This window comes from Vigna umbellata, chromosome 2 (assembly GCF_029865625.1).
Source record: "Vigna umbellata cultivar VRB3 chromosome 2, Vumbellata_1.0, whole genome shotgun sequence".
NCBI classification, from domain to species: domain Eukaryota; kingdom Viridiplantae; phylum Streptophyta; class Magnoliopsida; order Fabales; family Fabaceae; genus Vigna; species Vigna umbellata.
Genome location: NC_142166.1, coordinates 15,263,154 through 15,287,352, shown reverse-complemented (window position 1 = coordinate 15,287,352; position 24,199 = coordinate 15,263,154). Strand labels below are relative to the sequence as shown.

The following is a 24,199-nucleotide window of genomic DNA, read 5'->3' as shown; positions in this document are numbered from 1 at the left end:
TATTAAAATACATTGTATAGTAATTTGATTATGCTATTGTTGTTCGATTGATACATTAAATTGGTTTCATACACTCAATGTACCAATTTAATATTGTAAGACTTGACCCTTGCTGTCACCCGTGAGCATCCATCATTTTTTAGGTTGTCTTTTATACAAAATTTTCAAAATGGAATAGTATAAAGAAAATAATAATTTTTATACATCAATGACCAACTCTTTTGAAACTTACATCATGCGACATTCCACTTTCTCCACACTTAACAAATTTTCAATGTGTAAATAGTAAAAAGCAATAACATAGTCGATACAAAGCCAAACATGTGAATTATGAAAGAAGCACATTACATCATCTTCCTCCACCGTTTCAATTGCAACTTTTTTTCCCTCTCATTCTATTTATCTTAATTACACCTTAGAACATAATTTTTTTAAGAAAGTAGTCAAATCATTGAAAGTGAGGGAAGTTAACTTTTTTATGTTCATGCTTTATTGTTTACTTGTTTTATCTTTGTGTATACTTGGTTAAAGTAAAAAGTTTTCTCATACCTAAAATAGTAATTATTTACTCGACTCGAGCACCAAAATATTCTTAAAGGAAAAGGTTTCTTTAACAACATTTTCTTGACACAATTTTGACAACGCCACATGGCGGTTATCTATTGGCTGATGTTTAAGAAAATAAATTAATATGCAATTGATTAGGCAAGGGTATTATGGGAAGAAAAAAATACGAAATTTCATTTCGCGCTTTCGCTTCTTCTTTCATTTGCATTTCACAATTTCGCTTTCGCCTGACCTCTCGTGTTCCCTCATCTCTCTCAGTTCTCCTATCTTTCTGGTGTTCAAAGACTAACATTCTCGCTAAACCCTAAAAAATCATCTTCTCGCTGTCTTGGACGTCCGTCTTCTGTAGCATTAAAGCCCTTCACGTGGTGTTTTTTAGAAAGTAGAACTGCGCGAACCCTAACCAACTTCTCGACCCTTGTTGTTTTGTTGATGTTACAACTGCAGGTCCAATGACAACCCTCTTCTTCGTCTCTCTCCACCATTTTCACTTTGTCTGGAGCATCACTTTCACTCTCACGGGTCTTCTCGATCGAAAGAAATTTTTCACTCGAGTTGGAACTTGTACATGTTTTTTATATACAAAAGATCATGATTATAAATGTTGGGTAATATGTACTGATAATATATTATATGAATAAAATTTCAATTTTGATATAGTACCATACGTTCTCTAATAATGATGTTCGACCATATATATTGAAACTTTTATTAGGTTATGGGTGTTTGGTACAAAAATCAATTATGTAAGCGACCTTGATAAGCCTGAGTGTTGGTGTCTAAAAAAATAATCACATCACACAGGTGCCCAAAAAAATATCAAATTCAATTACGTAAAATTTTTTTGGGTACTTATGTGCTCACAGCTGACTCCTACAGCACAAGCTTTTGTACAAAACCACATTTTTGTTCGTGTAATCATTTACAGGGTCCTTGTAATCGATTACAATGGCCAAAAAGGCCTACACTTGATTACCAAGGCATAATTTGAAAGGTCTTGAAGTCTAGATTCCAACAAAACAAGAACGAACTCCTTTGGAGTTCGGTGGAGAAAGTTATGAGCAAAACAACCAGCAAAGGTCAGAGTTGGCAGGAATATATAAAGTGTTAACTTTAAGGAATAAATTGTACTCTGATGTCCAAAAATTACAAATTAGTAGTCATTGGAAAGATTTTTGAGTCTAGTTTCTAATAAAAAAAGAATCACATCATTTGGATGTCGGTGGGAAAATTTATCATTAAAATAGCAAACAAAGGTCAAAGTTGGCCGCATGTTAACTTGGTCATGACACCAATATTGGGTCTTTGTTCCACCAAAGACTACCCAAAACCCAGTTTTCAGACTCTACTCACACTTAAACATTAAAAAGAACTCTCATCCATTCAAGAAATATGAAAAAATAACGTAAATTTTTTTTGGCTACTTATGTGCTCACAACTGGCTCCTTCAACACAAGTACAAAACCATATTTTTGTTCGTGTAATCGTTTACAGGGTCCTTGTAATCGATTACAATGGCAAAAAAGGCCTAAAATTGATTACCATAACATAATTTGAAAGGTCTTTGAGTCTAGATTCCAACAAAACAAGAGTCAACTCATTTGGAATTCGGTGGAGAAAGTTATTAGCAAAACAACCAGCAAAGGTCAGAGTTGGCGGAATATATAAAGCGTTAACATTAAGGAATAAACTGTACCTACTCAGATGTCCAAAAATTACAAACTAGTAGTCAATGGAAAGCTTTTTGAGTCTAGTTTCTAATAAAAAAAGAATCACATCATTTGGAGGTCGGTGGAAAAAGTTATCATTAAAATAGCAAGCAAAGGTCAAAGTTGACAGCATGTTAACTTGGTCATGACACCAACATTAGGTCTTTCCTCCACCAAAGACTGCCAAAATCAAGTGAAGACCACCAAAGTTGCCATAAACATTATTCCTTTCCTCAATCATGGGGTGCTCAATCATGACTTCTCAGCTTATACTCACACTTAAACACCAAAATCAAGTGAAAACCAGTGGATTTATGCCAAAAAATTAAAAATTTTGATTATGGTCACCTAGGTTACCACAGCTGGCTCCTGCAGTACAAGTTTCTGTACAAATCCTGAATTTTCTTCGTGTAATCGTTTACCAAGCATCTGTAAAGGATTACAACTGTGTTTCTTTGTACAGAAGTTTCAGGACTTCATCTAAGTTGCTCATCTCATAAACATTGTTCCTTTCCTCAATCATGGGGTGCCCAAACATGACTTCTCAACCTCTACTCACACTTAAACACCAAAATCAAGTGAAAACCAGTGGATTTATGCCAAAAAATTAAAACTTTTGACTATGGTCACCTAGGTTACCACAGCTGGCTCCTATAGTACAAGTTTCTGTACAAATCCTGTATTTTGTTCGTGTAATCGTTTACCAAACATGTGTAAACGATTACAAGTGTGTTTTTTGGTGCAGAAGTTCCAGGACTTCACCTAGCTTATTCAACTCAACAAAATTGTTTCTTATGTCCAACAGGGGGTGTCCAAACATGATTTCCTACAATAAAATCACACCTAAACAACAAAATCACACCAAAACCATTGTATTTATGCCAAAAATATAAAGGTTTACACTATGGTCACCTATGTTACCACAACTGGCTCCTGCAGTACAAGTTTTTGTACAAATTCCACTTTTTTCTCGTGTAATCGTTTACCAAAGAGTTGTAATCGATTACAACTATGTTTTTTGGTGCAGAAGTTCCAGGACTTCACCTAACTTCATCATGTCACAAGCATTGTTTCATTCCTCCATCAAATACATCAATACTAATCAAAGTGGCCACTTTATTCATTAACAATTCAAACAAAACCTCATTTCACAATGACAATAACAAAGGAAATTCAATTAAGATTAATAATATGTACAATTTTGTATTACTTTCTCTTAACATTGAACAAAATATATTCCAAATTATAAACATTTGTTCATCTATGTACAATTTTGTATTACTTTCTCTTAAGAAATCTATACAAATATCACTCATATTTTATTCTAAGGAATCCAGTGTAAGGAGTCCTAAGCACTCTACTCTTGTAACGTCTTCGTGACCCCATCCTCACATAAGTCTTCATTGGAGGTGGATTGGTGGACATGCCTCACGGGAAAAAAATCCAGTGTTCATGGACGATTCTTCACGTAAAACACTTTGTCCACCATCTCCGCAATTAGTGACCGGTGCTCCTCTGTCAAATGCTCGTTCAAAGTAGAAATATACTTTGTTGAAAATGAGTGACTAACCCTCAACTGCATCAACGACAAACAAAATAACCAAAACATAAAAGCCCTAAAACGAAAACAACAAAAAATTTAACGAAACAGGGAAAACCCAAATCCAAACCGAAAACGCAATGAACAAAATGAAAGAAGAATGCATTTACATTGCTCGTCCAAGGACCATGGTTACCGGAACTTGCCATTTCGCACAATACACTCAACAAAGAGGACGAAACCAAGACGGAGAAATGTAACGAAAACGTAGAAGGAGAACGACAAGGAAGAGCGACAACCACAAGGAAGAGGGAGACTGAAAACCAAAAGGGAGAGCTAGAACGAAGATGGTGAACAAGAAGGAAGAGAAAAAACGGTGATTTCTAATGAAATAGGGTAAGGGATATATTTGGAATCCCAATTTTCTGAAACTCTCATCAATTTCGATGTCACAATTTCAGAAATAAAAGAAAAAAGAATTGGACCAATGTGCTAGTGACACTTGACATTGTCAAAAGTGTGTTAAAATTTCTTTGTTAAAATATCAGGATCCATTCTTAAATTGCCAAAATAACCTTCATAAAACATATATTTTCTATAGGTTCATCGGTGTATATGGAAGTCTTTAGTTCACGGATACTTAGCCTGTGGTCTGTGTTGTCATGATCTTGGCATAAGGGTTTCGGTTTCAGAGCTAGAGTACTTACTTTTATGTTCAAGTAAGTGTATGTGGATTGCAGTTAATATTCTAAAATGACAATAGTATCGATGGTCCTTGGGGTAACCAGTTACTTATACTATTTTTTAATGGGTTTTTACCTTCACCATAAGTGAGGTGATTAGTTTTAAGTGGTCATTATTGCTTAATTAGCTATGAATTCATCACTTGTATGATTACGCCGGAATAGTTAAGTTAACATATCTTGGCCTTGCATGTAATTATGGGCTGGTGATCGTCTTTGTTGGTCTCGGTACCTGAACTGAGTTGTCGGCCTAAACATTCATGGATGGTCAGGACTGTATAATATATTAACCTTCTCAGTTGATGCCAATCCTAGGTAGTCTTGATCTCTTACTACGTTGATTTGTGCCTAGACATTTTCAGTTGTCGGGATCATACAATTAAGTTATTTTTGAAAATAATTAGCTATAAGTTACTCTTTATTGATATATCATAATCAACGAATGAACGTTAAGATTTTTAGTATAGCAATATTTAGCTTGCTAACACATGTTCTTTGAATTTCTGATCGCATATGGCAATACATTTTGAGCTGAAGACGAAGAGAACGTTCATTATCCGAAATAAAAAAGTATGCTCTGTGTATATAACCTTCAAATTATTTTTGCTGGCATACAATTTGATCCAGGAGCTTCTAATCCATGCAGAATTTAACTATAGTTTTTTTGGTTACATAAATTAGCTTCCTTTCAGGTTTCTCCCTTAAGAAAATTTCTTCTTTAATTACTACTCTGGAACTGAATTATTGAACCAAGACAGGCTTAGGCGTGTCCAAAGTGAACCCACTGAGACATGCTTGGAATTCCACCATTAACAACCGTGAGCATGTAGTAACCAGAAGGTGCAACAAGGGATGATGGTGGGGCTTCCAAGACTGCAACCACCCACCCATCACCACTTCTCTGCAAGCTCCTGCACCTCAGCTTCAGCATCCTCTGATTCATGGCAAAAGAATGAGTGGTAAATGGTGGTGCATAGGCACTGAACTCCATCTCATTGTTAGGCCTCCTCATTAAGAAGAACCTAACTCTAAACTCTTTCCCATACTCAATTGCATGGTTGGCATCACCATATTCTATGGTCAAGTTATTAGGCCTCAAGCTATGGTACCTCCTTTCCATATAGTGTGGAACAAATGCTTGAAGTCTCAGTTCAGTTGGGTATGCCACATTGTGAAAAATGTACCTCCCATGAGGGTTACTACCCGCAACCAAGACCCTCCCATCAGGAAGAAGAGTTGCTGATGAGTGATACATTCTTGCTATCTTGGTGGACATAAGGACTCTGAACCTTGCTCCAAGTCTTTTGTTGGGGCTGTAGAGAAAAGGTTCAAGAGAAGCGTTTCTAGCATTGTCATATCCCGCAGACCCTCGTTCAGCACCATTTATGATTAGGATGTCACCTTTAGGGAGAATCACCATGTCATTTAAGAGACGTGGCTTGGGCATGTGCTCCATATTCCACTTGTTCTTATCTCCTGTGATCACCATTCTTCCACATGATCTTAACCCTTCCAAGAATCTTCGCCTAGCGGCAGCTGTAAAGGCTCCAGTGGATGAACCACCACACACCATAACTTCCACCTTTTGGAAGTTGTCTCTGTGGTCCAATGGGAGTATCACAGATGAGCCTGAGCTTGGATAGTTTCTCGACCCTTCTCCTGGAATCCGAGGGAAGGTCTTGATCACTCTGTTTCTTCTCAAGTTGAGTAGGATGGAATCGCGGTTGGCGAAAATGAACAAGTTTCCGTCTGATGAAAGGTGGAGAAAGGGGTATAGGTTGTTCCCTCCTTCATTCCTGTCATTGGTTTGGTGCAAGAATGGAAGGTCAAAGGATTTTTCTCCACGACTAATTTTTGGCACAAATTCATATGTGAAAGTTCTTCTTCCACCAACAACCACCACCCTATCATGTTCTGGTAGTAGCTGACTAGAAGCATACCACCTCATATCAGATAGTGTTTTCTTTGATTGTATCCAGTTACATTGGTCATTCCCACAGGGCCTAAAGAATCTGACACGTTTGGCACCTTTTTCATTTCCACCTACTTGTAAAAGAGTACCATTGCTCAGGAATGAACCAGAGGAACACCAAGGATCAGTGTCAATTCTCAGAGGCCTCACTTTATTGGTACTAATGTCATACTCTACAGAATGAGCATAGCATGTGGAGTCCATCATATCATGCCTGCTTCTGCTGCACGTGCTTCCATGGAAGCGTCTGCGAAGTTTGTAACGAGAAGGGCCAGCTCCAGTTTGATCGAACATTACGACTGTGTTTTTGTAGGTTAAAGCCAGATGCATGCCAACCACGCCAGTGCTGTTAAGGAGAAGTTGCCACTGCCCTTTTCTCCCCTCAGACGGTCTCACATTGGCACCATCGCTGAATCCAACACAAATCAAGAAAAATAGGATTGTGATCATGATTTTACTGCAAGATATGAAGAACATTGTTGAAGGTGATGGTTATCAGATTCGAAGGGAGTGTCCTTTTGTAGTTCTACGTTTTGCTTGGAGCCTACATACTAGGCACTCATGCACTTCAAATGGTGCAATCATTCTGGCTAAAGTTCAGTGAATCTTGAAATAACACTTTTGTATGCATCACAATCTTTCCGTATGATATTTTTTTAAAGAGAGATAATATGGTAATTGTTCTTTAAAATATATAAAGAGAAGGACATCTTAATATCTTCTATTATTTTAGAAAGAGAAATGATATTTTCACACGTAAATTTTTTTATATTAATTTAAAATTACAGTTTTTTTATTTTATTTATTTATTTTTTAATTAACATTATTTTTTTTTAAGAAATATAAAAATTTATCTTATTTTTTATGTAAGAAGTGGACTTTAAGCCTAACTTAACCTTACAAAATCAGTTTTGTAAGATAAGGTTTATACTCACTTTTATATATATATATATATATATATATATATATATATTATAAATTGACTTTATCTTTAGTCGATGTGCAACTTTCAACATCGACTAAAAACCCTAATCATGAAACTTTTGTTGCTAGTCTTTTAGGATTTGCAGAGGTTGGCGACACATGGGGCCAGTCTGACTGGTGTGTAGCCAACAAGAAATACATTTTTGATAAAAGAAGTGTTGACATGGAAGTGTGTAGCACTCAACATTGAGATCGAATTCATCCAAGCATATGCAAACAACACTTAGCCAGTAACACTGTAGATTTCTTCAACAACGTGTTAATGGGTTTTTCGACTCTTGGAACTATTCTTAAATGATATTGTATTGTTGCATGCATGCTACTATCAGTAACATTGATTACAATCCACATAGCAATTTATGGGGATTGAGATTCCGAAGAAGAAGCAGCATGATAATCAATGTTGAAGATTCCTCGAATTTCATCAGCAGCCATATTTGCTAGTGTTTCAATAATGTCAGTGTCAAAGAGTCTGAGCGATGACAGTGGCGATAATGGTGAAGACAGTGGTGATAACAGTGTTCGCAAGAAATTTGGACCCTCTTGGAGAAAGGTTTGGCTCCTTATAAGAGTATAAGGAGGACCTTGTAGTTGAAGTGGAAAAAAATTGAAAAAAAAAAACTCTCCTGGTGAGTTTGAAAATAGCTGCAGGCATGAGAGTATCGAGCTCACTGCCCATTATGGATATGTTGTAAAAATGATGATTCATCCCAAACATTTTTTAGTGAAAAAACTATTGAAAAAAAATAGTGAAAAACTATATATAACATTAATCTTCCTTGTGTTGAATATACACATAGGGTCCTCTATTTATAATAGAAAAAATATGGGTTAAGCCCAAAATACAAATAAAAATATTAACAAACTAACTAAAGATGAAAGATAAATATAAAATAAATATAATATATCAAACATTTCAGAAATATAAAAATTTATTTTATCATTTTATTTTTCATAATGTGTGATATTATCTTACCTTTACTTAAAAGATAATTATATGTTAACAAATTTATGCTAACAACAAGAGCCACATGTCAACAATTTATTGGCTCGTTTGAATTTTTTTATATTTTAAATAGTGATATGGAAAGGCAACAAGATTCTCATTTTGATTTTCGTTCTCTCTCTTCCATATTTATTTTACGTTCTCTCTCCTTCATTTTCATTTTGGTTCTCTTCTTCCATTTTCATTTTGGTTCTCTCTCTTCCATTTTCATTTTTGTTCACTTCCTTCTCTCTTCTCTCTCCTCTCTCTCAGACCATCATCTTCTCTAGCGATTCAACCTCTGACAACCCCTTTCTGGTTTCTTCCATCATCATTGACGTCAAAACGTTGCCCTGCTTTGTTGGGGCGATGTGTTTTTCTAATTCAACATTCACTACCGAGACACACCTCTCCCTTTATCTCTTTCTTGGGTTGTGGGTTGCGAAATAGAAACCTCTGGTGACTTCGATAATGGGAGTAAGGTATTTCCATTATCCCCTTTCATTATTTTATTTTTGCATTGTTATGATGTGGTAAGTTTATTTTTGATGTAGTTGTGTATGCGACATTGTTTCAAAACCAAGGTAGTTGTTGCTTTGAATCGAAGATTGACTCCGAAGCAGAAGAGCTTTATTCAAAAGACACTATTTGGTTAATTTTTAGAGTTGCATGACAATGTTAAGATTGGTAAGAGTGTCTTGAATGAGTTATGTGTAGATGGGTTGACTCGAGGGGTGGGTTTTGTTTCGGAGAAAAAATTGTAGAATTTAAGGAAATAGATATGTACAAGCACATGAAGGAAGAGCGACGCATACATGACAAGAGTTGTGCGTTAAGAACTCCCTACGCTGGATATGGTCCCAAAGGACAGTGATATGTGTATTAAATGTTTTTTAAGATGAGGTTGGCAATACTAAATGAAGATTATTGTAAAGTTAACTCAATGAAAGTTTATTGCAATAATTATTGACAATGCTAATATATATTCAGATATTTCCATTCAGCATTGTTATTGAGTAAACAGTTGAGTAAAAAGTTAATGTGCATTGGGATTTAAAGTTTTGATGAGGAAACTCACTCATCCAAGGAAAAAAATTGAAAAAATTACTCAAAAACAAAGTCTATGCACCTTGGGGATCCTAGTTAGCGTGGATAGGGAGCTACATTCAACTTTCTATACAACTTCCCAAAATGTCTCTAGTAATCGATTACCAGCCAGGATAATATGCCTCCCCAAGGTTGCTTGGACGTTGTTTTTGAGTGATATTTTCAATTTTTTTTTTCTTGGATGAGTGAGTTTCCTCATCATTGGTGGTGTTTTGAGAATCAAAAGACAACTTAGTTCGTTCAATTGTGGAGGCCAAAGCCCAGATAGGTAGTTTAAACAAAGGTGGGTCAAAACCATGAGCGTTGGTGCCCAACTTAGGTCTCTGGTAATCGATTACAAGGTCCTTGTAGTCCACTACCAGAGGCATTTTGGGGAGTTGTACAGAAAGTTGAATGTGGCTCCCTAGCCAGGATAACTAGTCTCCCTATGGTTGCATGAACTTTGTTTTTAAATGATTTTTTTTCATTTTGTTTCCTTGGATGAGTGAGTTTCCTCATCATTGGTGGTGTTTAATGTATTAAAAAACACCTTAATTTATTCAATTGTGGAGGTCAAAGCCTATATAGGTGGTTCAATTTGATTAACTCATTATGTTATAATTCATTCATTTCTAGTCAAAGAATTTAACATAATAGATTAGAAATTGAAAAACGTAATTCATGCATTAGTAAAAAAACATTACAATATTATAAAAGCATTACAATAATAAAAAAAGTACTTCATTCATTAATAAAAAAATAAAAAAGACAATATGATCAAATCTAAAACGATCCTTATTGATCGAAGTGACTACGTATATAATCCATTTATTCCTCTAAGGGTCTTATTTGAGCTTCGATTTGTCCCTCTAGTACTCAAGCATAGATGTTTTCAAATCGGTTCCCCGTAAACGTGTGAAGATCTCAAATGTCATTGATAACTTGTGTTACGCACACATAATAACTCTCTTGCAGAAGGGAAAACAGACTCGACAAACATCACACATTCCATGACCATCCTCTCATCCTCTCTTTTGTGAATCATAACACTTAATCAACAGTACATAAAACTAAACTTACTTGATTTTCACTTACATTACTGTTAGATTTCTGTATTGAGAATAACAACAAGCGAGTAAAGAACCAAATCATAACTTTTTGCCAAAAAAATCTCCTACAATAAAATATACAATAAATTCATCACCAACAACATTTACAAACCAACGTAAAAGTAAAACAAACATACACGAAATCATCTAATAAGTTCTTAGAAAACTCATTCATGTAACATAAAGCTGTACTCATGACTTTATGATTCTGTCGCACCTCAACACTACGGAAAACTCTTTTTTTCACCCAAAAACGCCCACACCTTTGATAAAGGAGACATCTTTAATCCTTGGTCGAGACCACGAAAGAGGTGGAATGTGACGGTATAAATGATGGTGAGAAACCAACGAAAAATGACGAGAAGGATAAAATGGAGAAATGGCGATAGAGAGATAAGAGAAGATGACCAGCTTTAGCGCATGACGGAATGCAATGATGATGGAGAAGCAAGGATGGAGGTCACGATGGCCAATGAGGAAGCTTTCAAATGACAAGAGAAAGAAAAAGACCAACCTTTGCGAAATGCATTAAGAAAACTTTTTCCTTAATGAAAATAGCTCAGAATCTAATAGCTCGTAATCTTACCATTACTATACATTTCTGGAACAGTTTTTCTTAGGAAAGAGTAACATATCAATTATTTTTTATTTTCTTTAAAGACAAAAAAAAAAGAGACAAAGTTAAATTTGAAATAAAAAAAATATAGTGCTTTTATACAGTTGAAATATTATAGTTTGTTTTTTTAATAGAAAAATGTAAAGTATTAGGTAAAATTTACAGTGTTGTATAGAAAATGTAAATTGCGGTAAGATAAATTTTTCGTTTCAAATATATTATAAAAAATTATATTTAGTCCCTAAACTGCATTATAAAATATTTAGACACATACTTTAAATCATCCTTTCCAAAACAAACCACATAATTAAAAATATTAATTTTCATAAAGTACATGATTAAGTATTTTATAATTTAATTCAAAAACTAGACACAAGTTTTCATAATAGTTTGAAAATGAAAATCGTATTTAACTTAAAAATAAATACCCAAATGGATTATAGGACTGGTAAAATTACATTTTTCTTCTTTTGAATATACAAAAAAATATCCATTTAATTAATCAAATTCCAGAAGACAGGATCTTTGTTTCTGTTATTACTTTATCAGGTAGCAAGCCTAACTCATTGTGCCATCGTACATATTCTCAAGACATTACAATTACAAGTGCAATCATGCTGAAAAAGACACGAACCAAGCCCTTCACATCATAATGGTGTGTGAGAAATTAACTCATAATGGAACAAACAAGAGATTCATAACCATGAAAGAAGCCACAGAATGTACAAGTATGAAATATTATATTGATGAATTGCATAAAATGAATATAGTAACAAAGCAAATCCAACTCCAGTATGAAATGCGCTCAAAGCATAGGCTAAAACAAATAAATGCCAAAAATATGTACAATGCGAAGCCAATAAGAAAATGGTTTGGACTCAGCCTCCTTCCTCTGACAACCTGGTTTCATACCTCAACGTGAAAAATTACGGACAAGATTTAGGAGATCATCTAATAAAGTTTTATTCTAGTATCGATGGTGCTCCTGCAAATGGGGCATAACTCAAGATCTTGTCCGCACTCACAGCATGTCTGCAGATAAATAAAAGTGGCTCATAAGAAAAAAAGAACCAACACTAATTGTAATACGCATTCAATCATCTTTACTATGTGAGATCAAAAGTAAACTTGTCTGGATTCCTTTACCTGATGCCCGCAACCAAAGGCCATATCTTTAGGATTGGTGAGGCAAATGGGACAAACCTGCAAGGATCACCCAAATGAATAGTTTTTACTTGAGAGTTTGAGTGTGCATTCAATCATGTATATGAAAACTCACTTTTTAGTGCCAATGTGAACAACAAAATACACTTTTGACTGGATTGAGAGTACTGACAAGTGCAATGACCGCAAACTAAAGAAGGAAAAACCAATAGCAAGAGAGAGTGTATATACCTGATTATCAGAAGCAGAAGTTGCGGGAGGGTTCGGCCTAACATCATGTCTGCTAGATGGTGCACTGGGACGAAAACTGTTCTGACGGGAAGTTTTTGGGGAATTGAAAGATGGGGAACTGAAAGATGCTGCACCGTACAGAGGCGGTGGCAGAGGAACCCTGTCGATATCTTTCCCTCTTCGAGTACTGTTTGAAAAGTTAATACAGCTTATTAGATGGCTCCATAAACAGTAATCTATTCAATGCAGCAAAAGCCTGTAAAGAAAAGAATTCAATATTTGTTACCCCAATATATTAAGCTCTATTGTAGCCTTGTACTGGGAGGGTATTTCCATCAAAGCAGCCAATGCAAACTCAGTTTCCTTTCTTGACCTATCCATGTTCTTTGACATTATTTCTGTGAAATTCACAAACTACAGAAGAAGGAAAAAAAAAAAAAAAGAACAAGTTTGTCATTATTGAGATCATAAACAAACCATACTTCAAAGAAACAGCAGAACTAACTGACAATTTTTAGCAGAAGATACATGCCTGAAAATTATCAAACGCTCGTGCTGGGATGTTATCGTCAAATTGTTTCATCATATCCCACGGCCCGTCTCCAACCCCAACTAATATGATCGACAAGGGATATTCACTGGTAATAAACACATTTTTTATGATGACAATAGACAGTGTTAGGAAACTTATAACCATGAAAAGGAATAAGCAAACACTGACAGCTGATTACCTAGCTTTCACAATAGCTTCCACAGTTTTCTTTTCTTGTGCACTCAACTGACCATGCTCAGTGTCAACACTTCTCGTCACCTGCAACAAGTTCTCTATAATCATCATCAATTCATTTAACCTAATGCTTGATAAGAGACATGACCACACCATGCCAGTATGTTGTTATGCTAAATATCATCTTTAAGATTATTGATAATTCCTTATGAAAACTACAGCTGATTCTTTCTTTGATTTCAGTTTCATTAAGCAATTATCAACCAAATTTTATGACTAAACCACAGAACTTGAAGATTGGATAAAACAATGCTTACGTGATAAAAGCATTCAATTTACCCATAATCTAACCTTGTTTTGAAATATATAATTCTAGGGTTATTAGTTATTACCACTAGGGGAAAAGGTTCTACACGTAATTCCTTTCTTATATAACAAAGCCTGATTTTTGTCCTTATTTAGCCCCCCAAAATAAAAATCCTTAGCTCCACCATTGACTACATACAACAAATATTGCCTTGACTTGGTTACTTAAATAATGTGTGAAAGTATTGTAATATTTAAGGAAGGTCTAGATGTTCAGCACTGAACATACAGCTCACCCCTCCATGAGAAGGTAAAAACATCAATATAAAAAATTCATGTGCAAGTGTGCACACTATTTGGTGTAAATTTTGATTATTTGATCTCAAGATACACTTATTGAGTAATTAAAAAAATATTTTTCTAATTCAATTCAAATAACCCTCAACCTGGCCATCAGCTATAATCACTAAGACATGGTATTGGCCTCCACTTTGCTCAACTATGGTGATTGCCATCTCAATGACTGGGGCAAATGATGTTGGTCCTGCCATTAGTCGAGCAAAAATAGAATAAGCAAAGAGCTGGTAACAGATACAATAAGAAAAAATGAATTGATGTTCGACCAATCTTTCAATACCTGCAAGTTTTAACTGAGGGACCAATTCCCTATATCGTCCCAACACTTCTTCAAATCCTTGGCAAAATCTCTCATCAGGATGGAAACTAAAAACTTCTTGATCATGAGTTGATGCTGCCAATATGAAAATCCAAACAGAATATAACTCACGGGAACATTATACTAGATAGATGAATGTAATTCATAACAATGGTTCTTATATTACCATCTCCAAAACCAAAACAGGGAATTAAGTTATCCTCATCAAAGGAAGATAGAGTTTTCCCAATGATAGATATAGCTTGCTCATATGGATTTTGTTCATGACCAATGTAATGCAGGCATCTCCTTTGAAATGACCTTGCACCTAATACAGAAACAAGTTATGCATGTTAAACACAATTACAAAGGAGGCAGATGAAGATGGTTAGTCGACAAGGGAAACACCTGTCCACTCATTACTCTTCGTAAAATCAATACCAACAATGAGATTGGAAGATTCTAGGCCAGCATTTGCTAAAGCTTCAGTTACCTTAAATATGAAACATCACTTCAGAATGTCACGCCAATATGAGAATTCAAAATGATTACTGGTGTAGCACCAGAAGTCAGCATAGTAATCCAACATTTACATTAATCAGAAAGACCAATGGCACTAACAATGACAATGTCAAGATAAGAATTACAAAAAGATAGTTACAACAACTTAATCTAAGCTATTCAAGACCTGAACTGAAATAGGCTCTGGTTTTCAAACCTAAGAGATTAAATTCAAAATACAAGAACAGTTGCATTGCATGCATTCAGTGTAAACCAACATACTCTACAAAAACCAAGCACACCCAAGACCTAAACCATTTAAGCAATTTCATAATGAAGGAGCATAAAAGGTTACCTGGTCTAGGCTCTTATAATTATCACCTATCCTTGAATACTTCCCATCTGATCTCTTTCCTTGTTCTGGAGCAGGACCACCACCATTGCTTTGAGATGAATACCCGTAATGCCTCACAGGCCCTTGATCTTGGCTTTGTGGCAAATAAGGCGATTGATACCGAGGAAAAAAATTTGAGGACGAACGTCGCCTAGAACTCCTTCGTTTTGAAACTGATCCGCCCATAAATTCTCTATCCTAAACAAACCCAGCAACCCCATTTAACATTCAAATCAAAGCCCACAGAACCGTTCTTCTTCAAGACATTCTCAACAAAAACAGTTAATTTTTTCTTCTAATCTGCATTTTAATCCACTCACATTGGTTCCAAATCTCCTACCATACCCATTATCCTTCTTTGTTGTAAATTTCTCTAACTAATGATAATTTTCAAAAAAGATTCTTTCTTTAAGTAAATCGATTGAAAACTTGGAAGCAGGTGAAACGAAAAATGATACCTTGGAGGGACTGAGAGAGGGTGAGGCAGTTGGAGTTGAAGGGCATCAAGGTAGAAGGTAGAAGGTAAAGGTGTCAGTTTCAGTTTCAGTGTAGAGAAATGATAAGAATGGATATTGATTTTGTTGTTGGATTGCTGATGATGATGAACGGTGAAGGTTGTTTCCTCGAAGTTTCTCTCTCCTCTTTCTCTGTCGCTTCACCCACTTTAGGCAAAATATAACATGTTTGGTGCTTCAGTTGTCCTACCTCTCCAACGTGACAAAACACGTTGCTAATGGATTGTTGGTTTCTCCATTTTATGATAAAGATATAATTTTTCTAATCTTTTACATTTTATTTTAATTTTCTAAAAGAACAATTACTTTAGCTAGTGTTAGATTTAAATAATCAGATCTCCCCAATCATTTTCTCCAAAACCATATCCAGTGTTGTTATATTTAAATAATAAGATCACAATTCACAAGCACTCGCACTTCATGCTATATGTATATCACTCTTGATTTACAGAATATTTGGTGAAAGAATATTATTCTTACTTTTTGTTTTGCTTTCTGATTGACCTAAAATGTAAAAGTATTTTCCTTTTCAATTTTACTTTTAGTTTTGCTTAATCTTGTGTAAATTAAAAAATAAAAAGTAAAAATTGGAAATAAAAACATCTTTCCCGAATCACTTTTTTTTTTCTTTCAAACATTATGTTTACTTTCATCACCATTAAGGGTGTTTCTTCTTGGAGACTTCTTCATGCACCTCCAAATTATTAAAAATATTCCCAGTAAATATTTTCAAAATTCATATAAGTCTTAAAAGGTATTTGGAAATCTATCAACACATTCAAAATTTGATTACAAAATTTAACGGATTTCAAAATTTAATTAAATAACGTAACGAAATTCAAAGTTCTTCAAAAAATTTCAAAAATCCGTTTCACATTTTTCTTAAATTTTGATTTTAAATTTAATTTTTTTTAATTTTTTAATAATAATATAAAATTTAAGTTACTATATATAAATATATTAAATTATATTAGAATATTAAATTAAATTAAATATCTATTAAATCTTAACTGAAAAATAAAATTTAAGAAAATTTGTTAAACAGAAATCCATTAACATATATTAACATTTAACAAATTTTTTAAACTTTTATTTTTAATTTAAAATTTAATAATAATCTAGTTTATTTTCAAATTTTGATATTATTTTTTATTATTAGAATATTTATAATAAAAATAAAAATAAAAATAAAAATAAAAATAAAAATAAAAATAAAAATAAAAATAAAAATAAAAATAAAAATAAAAATAAAAATAAAAATAAAAATAAAAATAAAAAACAAAAATAAAAATAAAATTAATAAAAATAATAATAAATATATAAAATTTGATTTAACATATTTAAATATATTAAATTATATTAGAATATTATATAAAATTAAGTATTTAATAAATTTTATATAAAAATTAAAATTTTAAAAATTTGTTAAATAAATTTCGAAATCCGTTATTAACGGATTTCCAAATTTAAACAATTTTTTTAAATTTATTTTTATTTAAAACTTAATATATATTCTTAGTTTAATTAAATATTTTAAAATTATATAATATATTATTATTTTAATAATTATTAAAATATTATTTCCATTATTGTAATAGTTATAATAAAAAAATAATAATAATAAACATAAAAACTAACAAAAATAATACAAAATATTATTTAATATATTAAATTAAATCAAATGTTTTTTAAATTTTAAATAAATAAAAACTTTAATAAAATATACTATACTGATTTAATATTTTAAAACAATTTAATATATATTAATTTTATAATAATTATTATAAATATTTTTATTATTATAATCTTTGTTTATAAATTTAAAATTTAATAAATATTTATTCTAATTTATTATTTATTGTATAATAATATTTTAAAGTTATTATAATCTTTGTTTATAAATTTAAAATTTAATAAATATTTATTCTAATTTATTATGTATTGTATAATAATATTTTAAAGTTATTATAATTACTATTATAAAAATAATAATATTAATGTAATATCTAATTTGCAATATTTGAACATATAAAATTATTTTAAAATATTAAATTAAAATAAATATTTTTATAAATTTAAATTAAAAAAATAAATATATTAAATGGATTTCAAAATCCTTTTAACATATTGTAGCGGGAATCCTTTTAATATATTTTATCAAATTTTACTTTTTAATTTAAAATTAAGAAAATATTCTTTTAGTTTTTATAATAAAATATAATATATGTTAATATTTTCATAATTATTATAAATATTATGTTATAAAATGTAGAAAATAAAGTATGAGAATTGATAAATGTTTTAAAATAATGAAATTGAATGTTTTAAAGTCAAATAATTCAATAAAATAAATATAATTTTGTAAAGTCATCTCACTACTTAAAACACTAATTATTTCTCTAAAATTTATTCTCTTAATTTTCTCTCACTTCATTCTAAGATATCTTATTTTTGGAACCGTTGAATGATCAGAAAAGCTCTTAAGGAGATCACGGGAGAATAATCTCTACATCTATCCGATCAATTTCTAGTATTGAGTAAGTAAGTTTTGATTTCTTTTCTCTTTCGTTCTTAATCTAAAATCACGCGAAGCGATTCTTCGTTGCATACGTCTTATTGTCTCTCTTCTTAATTATCTTGTAATATGAAGTCTTAGAAATCATTTTGTTTTCAATTCGGTGTTTTATAGGTATTTCTAAAGTAACTTAAACTCTGAGCAATTGTTTAGTGTTTTTATAACTCCGTTATTCGAATGTAAAATAAGGGAGTTGGTTCTTTAACTTTGAATTGAGTCGGTGGTGTATGTTTAATAGATGTGTGTATGTTAATTTGATTTAATTATAATTTCAATAATTATGTTAGTGTTAATTCATTTGATTGACTGTATTGGACTATTATATAATTAATTTATAGGGTGGTATAAATTTTGATGATATTTGTTGTTATTAAATTAAAGTAAATATGTTAAAAAAATAAAAAAGGAATAAATATGTTAATGGATTTTGAAATTCATTGATATTAATAGATTTCTAACTATTAGAAGGAATGCAAAATAAATTTATTAAGAAAGTATAGTGTACCAATAGGGACCGAACGTCAGATAGGTCGGACGTCCACAATAGACCAAACACGCTACTCTTCCGTTCATCATCGAAGGACGTCCGTGCGTCCGCGATCACGCAACCTTGCCCCTCGTCAGTCGGATACATGATGAGGTCGGCCGGTCATGTCGCCTGCTAATCATGCCGCCTATAGGGATCTGCTGGTTGAAAGGCCAAGCTTTGGGAGATCGGCCGACCATGCTGCTAATTAACCAGGTTTAAGGTATGTAGAGGTTAAAAGTTATTGGGCTAAATTTGGGCCGTGATTAACTTTTTACTAATCCCAAACCCATAACGAAAACTATAAATACAGATCCAGGGTGAGTGGTAGATAGGTTGCATTTACTGCACATTTATTACCGTTCGATAGAAAAACGCCATTGCTCTCAACTGACTTTGGCATCGGAGAATCTTTTGCAGGTCTCCAATCCACGCATTGAGGAGGAAATGAGAAGCAAGTACGGAGAACCAAAAGCAGGAATACTAAAAAAGAACGTATGAAAATATTGGACGACACACCCCCTCACATCCGAAACATATACGAAGAAACCTCCCATCATTAAACTCTTCAAAATATACTATGAAATTAAAGAAAACTTTATTACTCATAGACTATTACCGAAAATAACAATCACTCAGCTTTACGTCATCTCGTGTTAATGATATTATTTGGTTTCTTGTGAAAAATGGTTATTTATTTGGTTTCTTTAGTAACAAAAATACCCAGAAAAGAATGAACCTTGTCCTTAAACCACGCTAAAGCTCTGTAAGTGATGGAGCAGTTTCGTGCACGTTTCGGAACTATTTTTCCATAAATTATGGCTATTTAAAATTCCTTAAATGAATAAATAATTGAGAGATTACGCGAGATTATTGCAATGCAAATTTAGTGTATGTGATTAACTCGTCATAAGCCATTCTAATGAAAAGGTTCTTTCATATTACATATTTTTAAGACCTTTACAAATTTGGCTTCATTTTTGTTTATGAAATCTATAATTTTAGAATTTTTTATTAATACTTTAAGTTTTATATTGATAAGTTTGAAAGACCCTGATAACAGTATTGCATGGAAGATATTTTCAGTGTGAAAGTTTATTCATTCATTAGCATTACCATGGGCGAAATTGATTGTTTTGTCTTTTTATTTGTCGTGCATGAGATCATGGGAACTATCATTGAGCCACAAAACCGTGGTCTGTGACACAGTGACTGCACAGTTCTTCTGTTCACAAACAGATCATCGATGTTGCTGGCATTGGTGTCAGTAAGAAGTTAAAGATATGATGTTTTCCACACTACGAATAATTTTTTTCTCCAAAGTTTGTTTTCTTTATTTTCAAGTAGCACATTGTAGTTAATATTTACACGCATAACAAGTTTTGGATAAATTAAAATTTGGTTTTTGAAAAATTAAATTTTTGTAAGTTTAATTAAGCTGTAGTTTGGAATTCGAATTTTGGAAAGTTGAATTTTGAAATGAGTTTTGGTGAATTTGGATGAGATGTATTTTAGAATTTGGTTTGCAAGTAATCGAATTCTGACTTAAATTTTCATGAATTTAACCAAATTGTAGTTCGAAATTTGGATTTTCAGAAATCGAATTTGGTATAAGTTTTGGTGAATTTCGTCGAGATGTATGTTGAAATTTGAATTTTGGGAAGTTGAGTTATGAGGCCTTATTTTGTAATTTTTTTTTAAAATTTGATTAAAATGAAGAGAGTGCAGGAAAAAAATGAAGTTTTTTTACAATTACATATATTTATCAATTTTGTTAAATTTTAATTTTTGAAATAAATTTTGTGATTATTATTTATTAAAGATAAAGTACTCAGTTGATAATGACAGTCAAGACTCTTGTCAAACTAAACTAGACAAGTATATCTAGAGGATACCAAGAATATTTAGGGATACCAGAAGTGATGAATAATACTACGTAACCAAAAGTGGGTAATACTTGGTACTAGTCACACTAACAGAGGTTACTAAGCCTGAATAGTGTAACCAAGAGTGATAAGAATACTCACTTGAACTTCATTGAAATTGAATTTCTAGTGAAACTCTCTAAGTTATCTTAGAGGAGAACTAGACGTAGCTTAGTTGAGTGAACCAATATAAAATGTCTGTGTTATGTTCTAGACTTATGAATGTTCATCCTATGCTAAAAAGTAAATCATTACACATTCACCTATTAACCGTCGCCTTCCTTAAATTTGATTAAAATGAAGAGAGGGCAGGAAAAAAATGAAGTTTTTTTATAATTACATATATTTATTAATTTTGTTAAATTATATTTTTGAAATAAATTTTGTGATTGTTATTTATTAAAGATAAATTACTGAGTTGACAATGATAGTCAAGACTATGTCAAACTAAACTAGACAAGTATATCTGGAGGATACCAAAAATATTTAGGGATACCAGAAGTGATGAATAATACTGCGTAACCAGAAGTGGGTAATACTTGATACTAGTCACATTAACAGAGGTTACTAAGCCTGAATAGTGTAACCAAGAGTGATAAGAATACTCACTTGAACTTCATTGAAATTGAAATTCTAGTGAAACTCTCTAAGTTATCTTAGAGGAGAACTAGACGTAGCTTAGTTGAGTGAACCAATATAAAATGTCTGTGTTATGTTCTAGACTTATGAATGTTCATCCTATGCTAAAAAGTAAATCATTACACATTCACCTATTAACAGTCGCCTTCCTCTCTAAGATTCACTCCCTCCTAAATGATAGGAAGATAAGTTGAAATAGAGACCATGAGTGTGTTCATCATACCAACATTTATAGGGCAATGTTTAAGTAGCTTATGATGATCACTCAGTTCTCAACTACTACGACCATAACATCGGCTTCAAAAAGATATACAAAAACACTATTCAACCCCTCTTCTAATCCCATCACTTTAGGGGAGTCTTTAGGTTCCTAGAAGTCCCCATGCATAATATTGTACACATTCATGTTAATGTATTATGGTGTGTTTAAATATTTGATTTTACATATGTTTACATGAGTTACTTATATATGCTCTGTTTATCTGTTATATATGCTTTGATTAATTATTATATATGCTCTTATTATTTGAAAACTAACCCTCATGCATATAAAAAAATATGATAATGAATATAATCTAGTAAAGTGTTCAAACAATGTCTAAAAATCACACTAAAAGTTTTAAAAGATTTTGAAATATGAATGCACTTTTGTGCTGGCTGAAAATCATATCGTTTAGATGTATATTTGTTAAATATCAAAAAGGGGGAGATTGTTAAGACAAAATTGTCTATAAGACTGAATTTTCTAAATGTCCTCATATGTTTTGAAGTTTAACAAACAACAACGAATGACATTAGCATATGACAAAATGTTATCTTTGAAAAAATAATATAGTTGAAAGATAAGCATTTTGTGAAAAAGCATTGTGAAATCTAAATGTTTTGGGAAAAGTTTTAGTAAACGCACTAACACATGAGTAGACTCATTACTAAACGATTTCCTCACAAAATGTGTCAATGTGATATATGAGAGTCTTTCTAAACGCACTCGTGCTATACTTTGTGAAACAATGCTAGACTAGTTCTTACTATGATGTATAAAATGACATTTTTGGTAAACGTGCTAAAAGATTTACAAACATGTTTCAAAAACATATGTTGAAAGATATCTTACAAAATGCGCTCTTGCACCAAACGAGAAATCACTAAATAAGGCGATGTTAGGAAAAGCCTTGCATAGGCTAAACGATACCTTGTGTTAAACGACATTTTCATCCAATGATGAAACTTTGATGAACTGCTTGGTATCTCTACTAGAATTCTTAAATGATTAAATGTTGCTTGAGCAATGAAAAATTTGAAAGACTTATAGTTGTTCTGAACGCACATTAAATAGCATTAAATAAACAACGTTTAAAAACAACAAAAGTGAGAAAAAAGGACATATCTATCTGCATGCATTTCTACTATACTCTGTGAATATTACCTATGTCAAGCATTTACCTACTCTATCATATATAAGTCAGAAGTGGACGTTAGATACAAAGAGGACATTCACGAACCAAAAAGTTCGTACAACATATATTTGGTAAAGTATTGAAAAAACATGTCTGCTCTGATAAGTTAACTTTAACCTATAACTACAACCTACGACAAGGCTAAGAAAATTCAAAGATCAAAGCCAGTATTATCTAACAGACATTTTCTTGAAGCCTATAAATTGAAGATCCTTGAAGAGAAGAGCAAGAGAATAAGCACAGAATACAAAAGAAATCATCTGAGAAGAAAAGCAAACTCAAAAGAAAAAAATACTCTCAAGCTTCATGGAATGATAAGCTTACAATCGTAAGAAGAGAGAAAGCTCTAAGATTCTTTTTAGATTGAATTGTATTGTAAACACATCCTCTGTGTGAGAGTAATCGTCTAAGGACTTGTAAGCGATCTAATTGATTACAAATTTTGAAGAGAATACAAACACTTAACGCTTAACTCGGTGGGTTAAAACGATAAATAGACGAGTTTGTGTAGTGGAAGCCAGAAGTGAGTGAAACTCAACTAGACAACGTATCGGGAAGATACCAAGATTGTCTAAGGATACCAGGAATGATGAAGAATACTGCACAACCAAGAGTAGGTGAAACTCGATTATAATCTGAGTAACGGGGTTATAGTCTGAGTAACGGGGCCATAATTTGTACTTCATTGGTTAGATTGAATGATGCCACTACAAACCTCAACCAACAACCAATTGATACATATTTTATTTTCTAAGACCAAACTAAACCGTGTTGGAGGTATAAATGACAATTGGTGTCAACTGGACAATTAAAACAACAAGCAGAAATCCAAAAGTTGTATCCATAGGATTTCAAATTTCATCCCTCTTAAATAGATCGAAACTTCTTACACTGCTACTTTAAAAAAACATGTTGTGTTAGAGTGGTGCAGCAGAATATTTAGCATGAACAATTAAGCCAAAAGGGGGGTGAATTGGTTTCTTATCGCAAATGTGTGCCTTTAACAATTTCTTCTCAATTTTAATTTACTTAGCGAATAATTAAAACAATAACAAAGAGTAATGAAAGAGACACTAGTAAAAAAATCGCGTACAACGTCGAATACTTTGGGCTTTTAACGACGAATTCGCGAACGACATCACATCAGGAAACGTTAAATTGACGTCGAATTTTAAAAAATTTGACGTTAAATTAACGTCGAATTTTGTCAATGTACGACGTTAACTTAACGTCAAATTTTGTCAATATTCGATGTTAATCATTTTTTTTAATT

The 24,199-nt window shown here is 32.5% G+C and overlaps 1 protein-coding gene and 2 pseudogenes across 1 annotated transcript; all 3 read right to left on the bottom strand.

Annotated features, from left to right (window-relative positions):
* Positions 1-5,112: 5,112 nt before the first annotated feature.
* On the bottom strand, positions 5,113-7,039 carry LOC124830934 (aldehyde oxidase GLOX pseudogene; annotated as a pseudogene).
* Positions 7,040-7,580: 541 nt separating this feature from the next.
* Positions 7,581-8,230, bottom strand: LOC148203482 (uncharacterized; annotated as a pseudogene).
* Positions 8,231-12,034: 3,804 nt separating this feature from the next.
* LOC124830932 (E3 ubiquitin-protein ligase RGLG2-like) lies at positions 12,035-15,999 on the bottom strand. The gene is made up of 12 exons (XM_047304801.2): positions 15,748-15,999; positions 15,251-15,487; positions 14,803-14,887; positions 14,582-14,722; positions 14,377-14,490; positions 14,186-14,283; positions 13,438-13,517; positions 13,239-13,344; positions 12,993-13,120; positions 12,707-12,893; positions 12,458-12,514; positions 12,035-12,343 (listed from the first exon to the last, which is right to left on the bottom strand). The coding sequence occupies exons 2-12, from the start codon at positions 15,473-15,475 to the stop codon at positions 12,263-12,265; spliced, it is 1,302 nt and encodes a 433-aa protein (XP_047160757.1). The 5' UTR covers positions 15,476-15,487; positions 15,748-15,999; the 3' UTR covers positions 12,035-12,262.
* Positions 16,000-24,199: the final 8,200 nt, after the last annotated feature.

Excerpts from the sequence above, each read along its gene's own strand:
- LOC124830932 (XM_047304801.2), bottom strand. The coding sequence starts at position 15,475 with ATGGGCGGATCAGTTTCAAAACGAAGGAGTTCTAGGCGACGTTCGTCC. Across the intron at positions 13,345-13,437 it reads GAAGCTATTGTGAAAGCTAG|TGAATATCCCTTGTCGATCA; the intron begins GTAATCAGCTGT and ends GTTTATTACCAG. Across the intron at positions 12,515-12,706 it reads CTTCTGCTTCTGATAATCAG|GTTTGTCCCATTTGCCTCAC; the intron begins GTATATACACTC and ends TGATCCTTGCAG.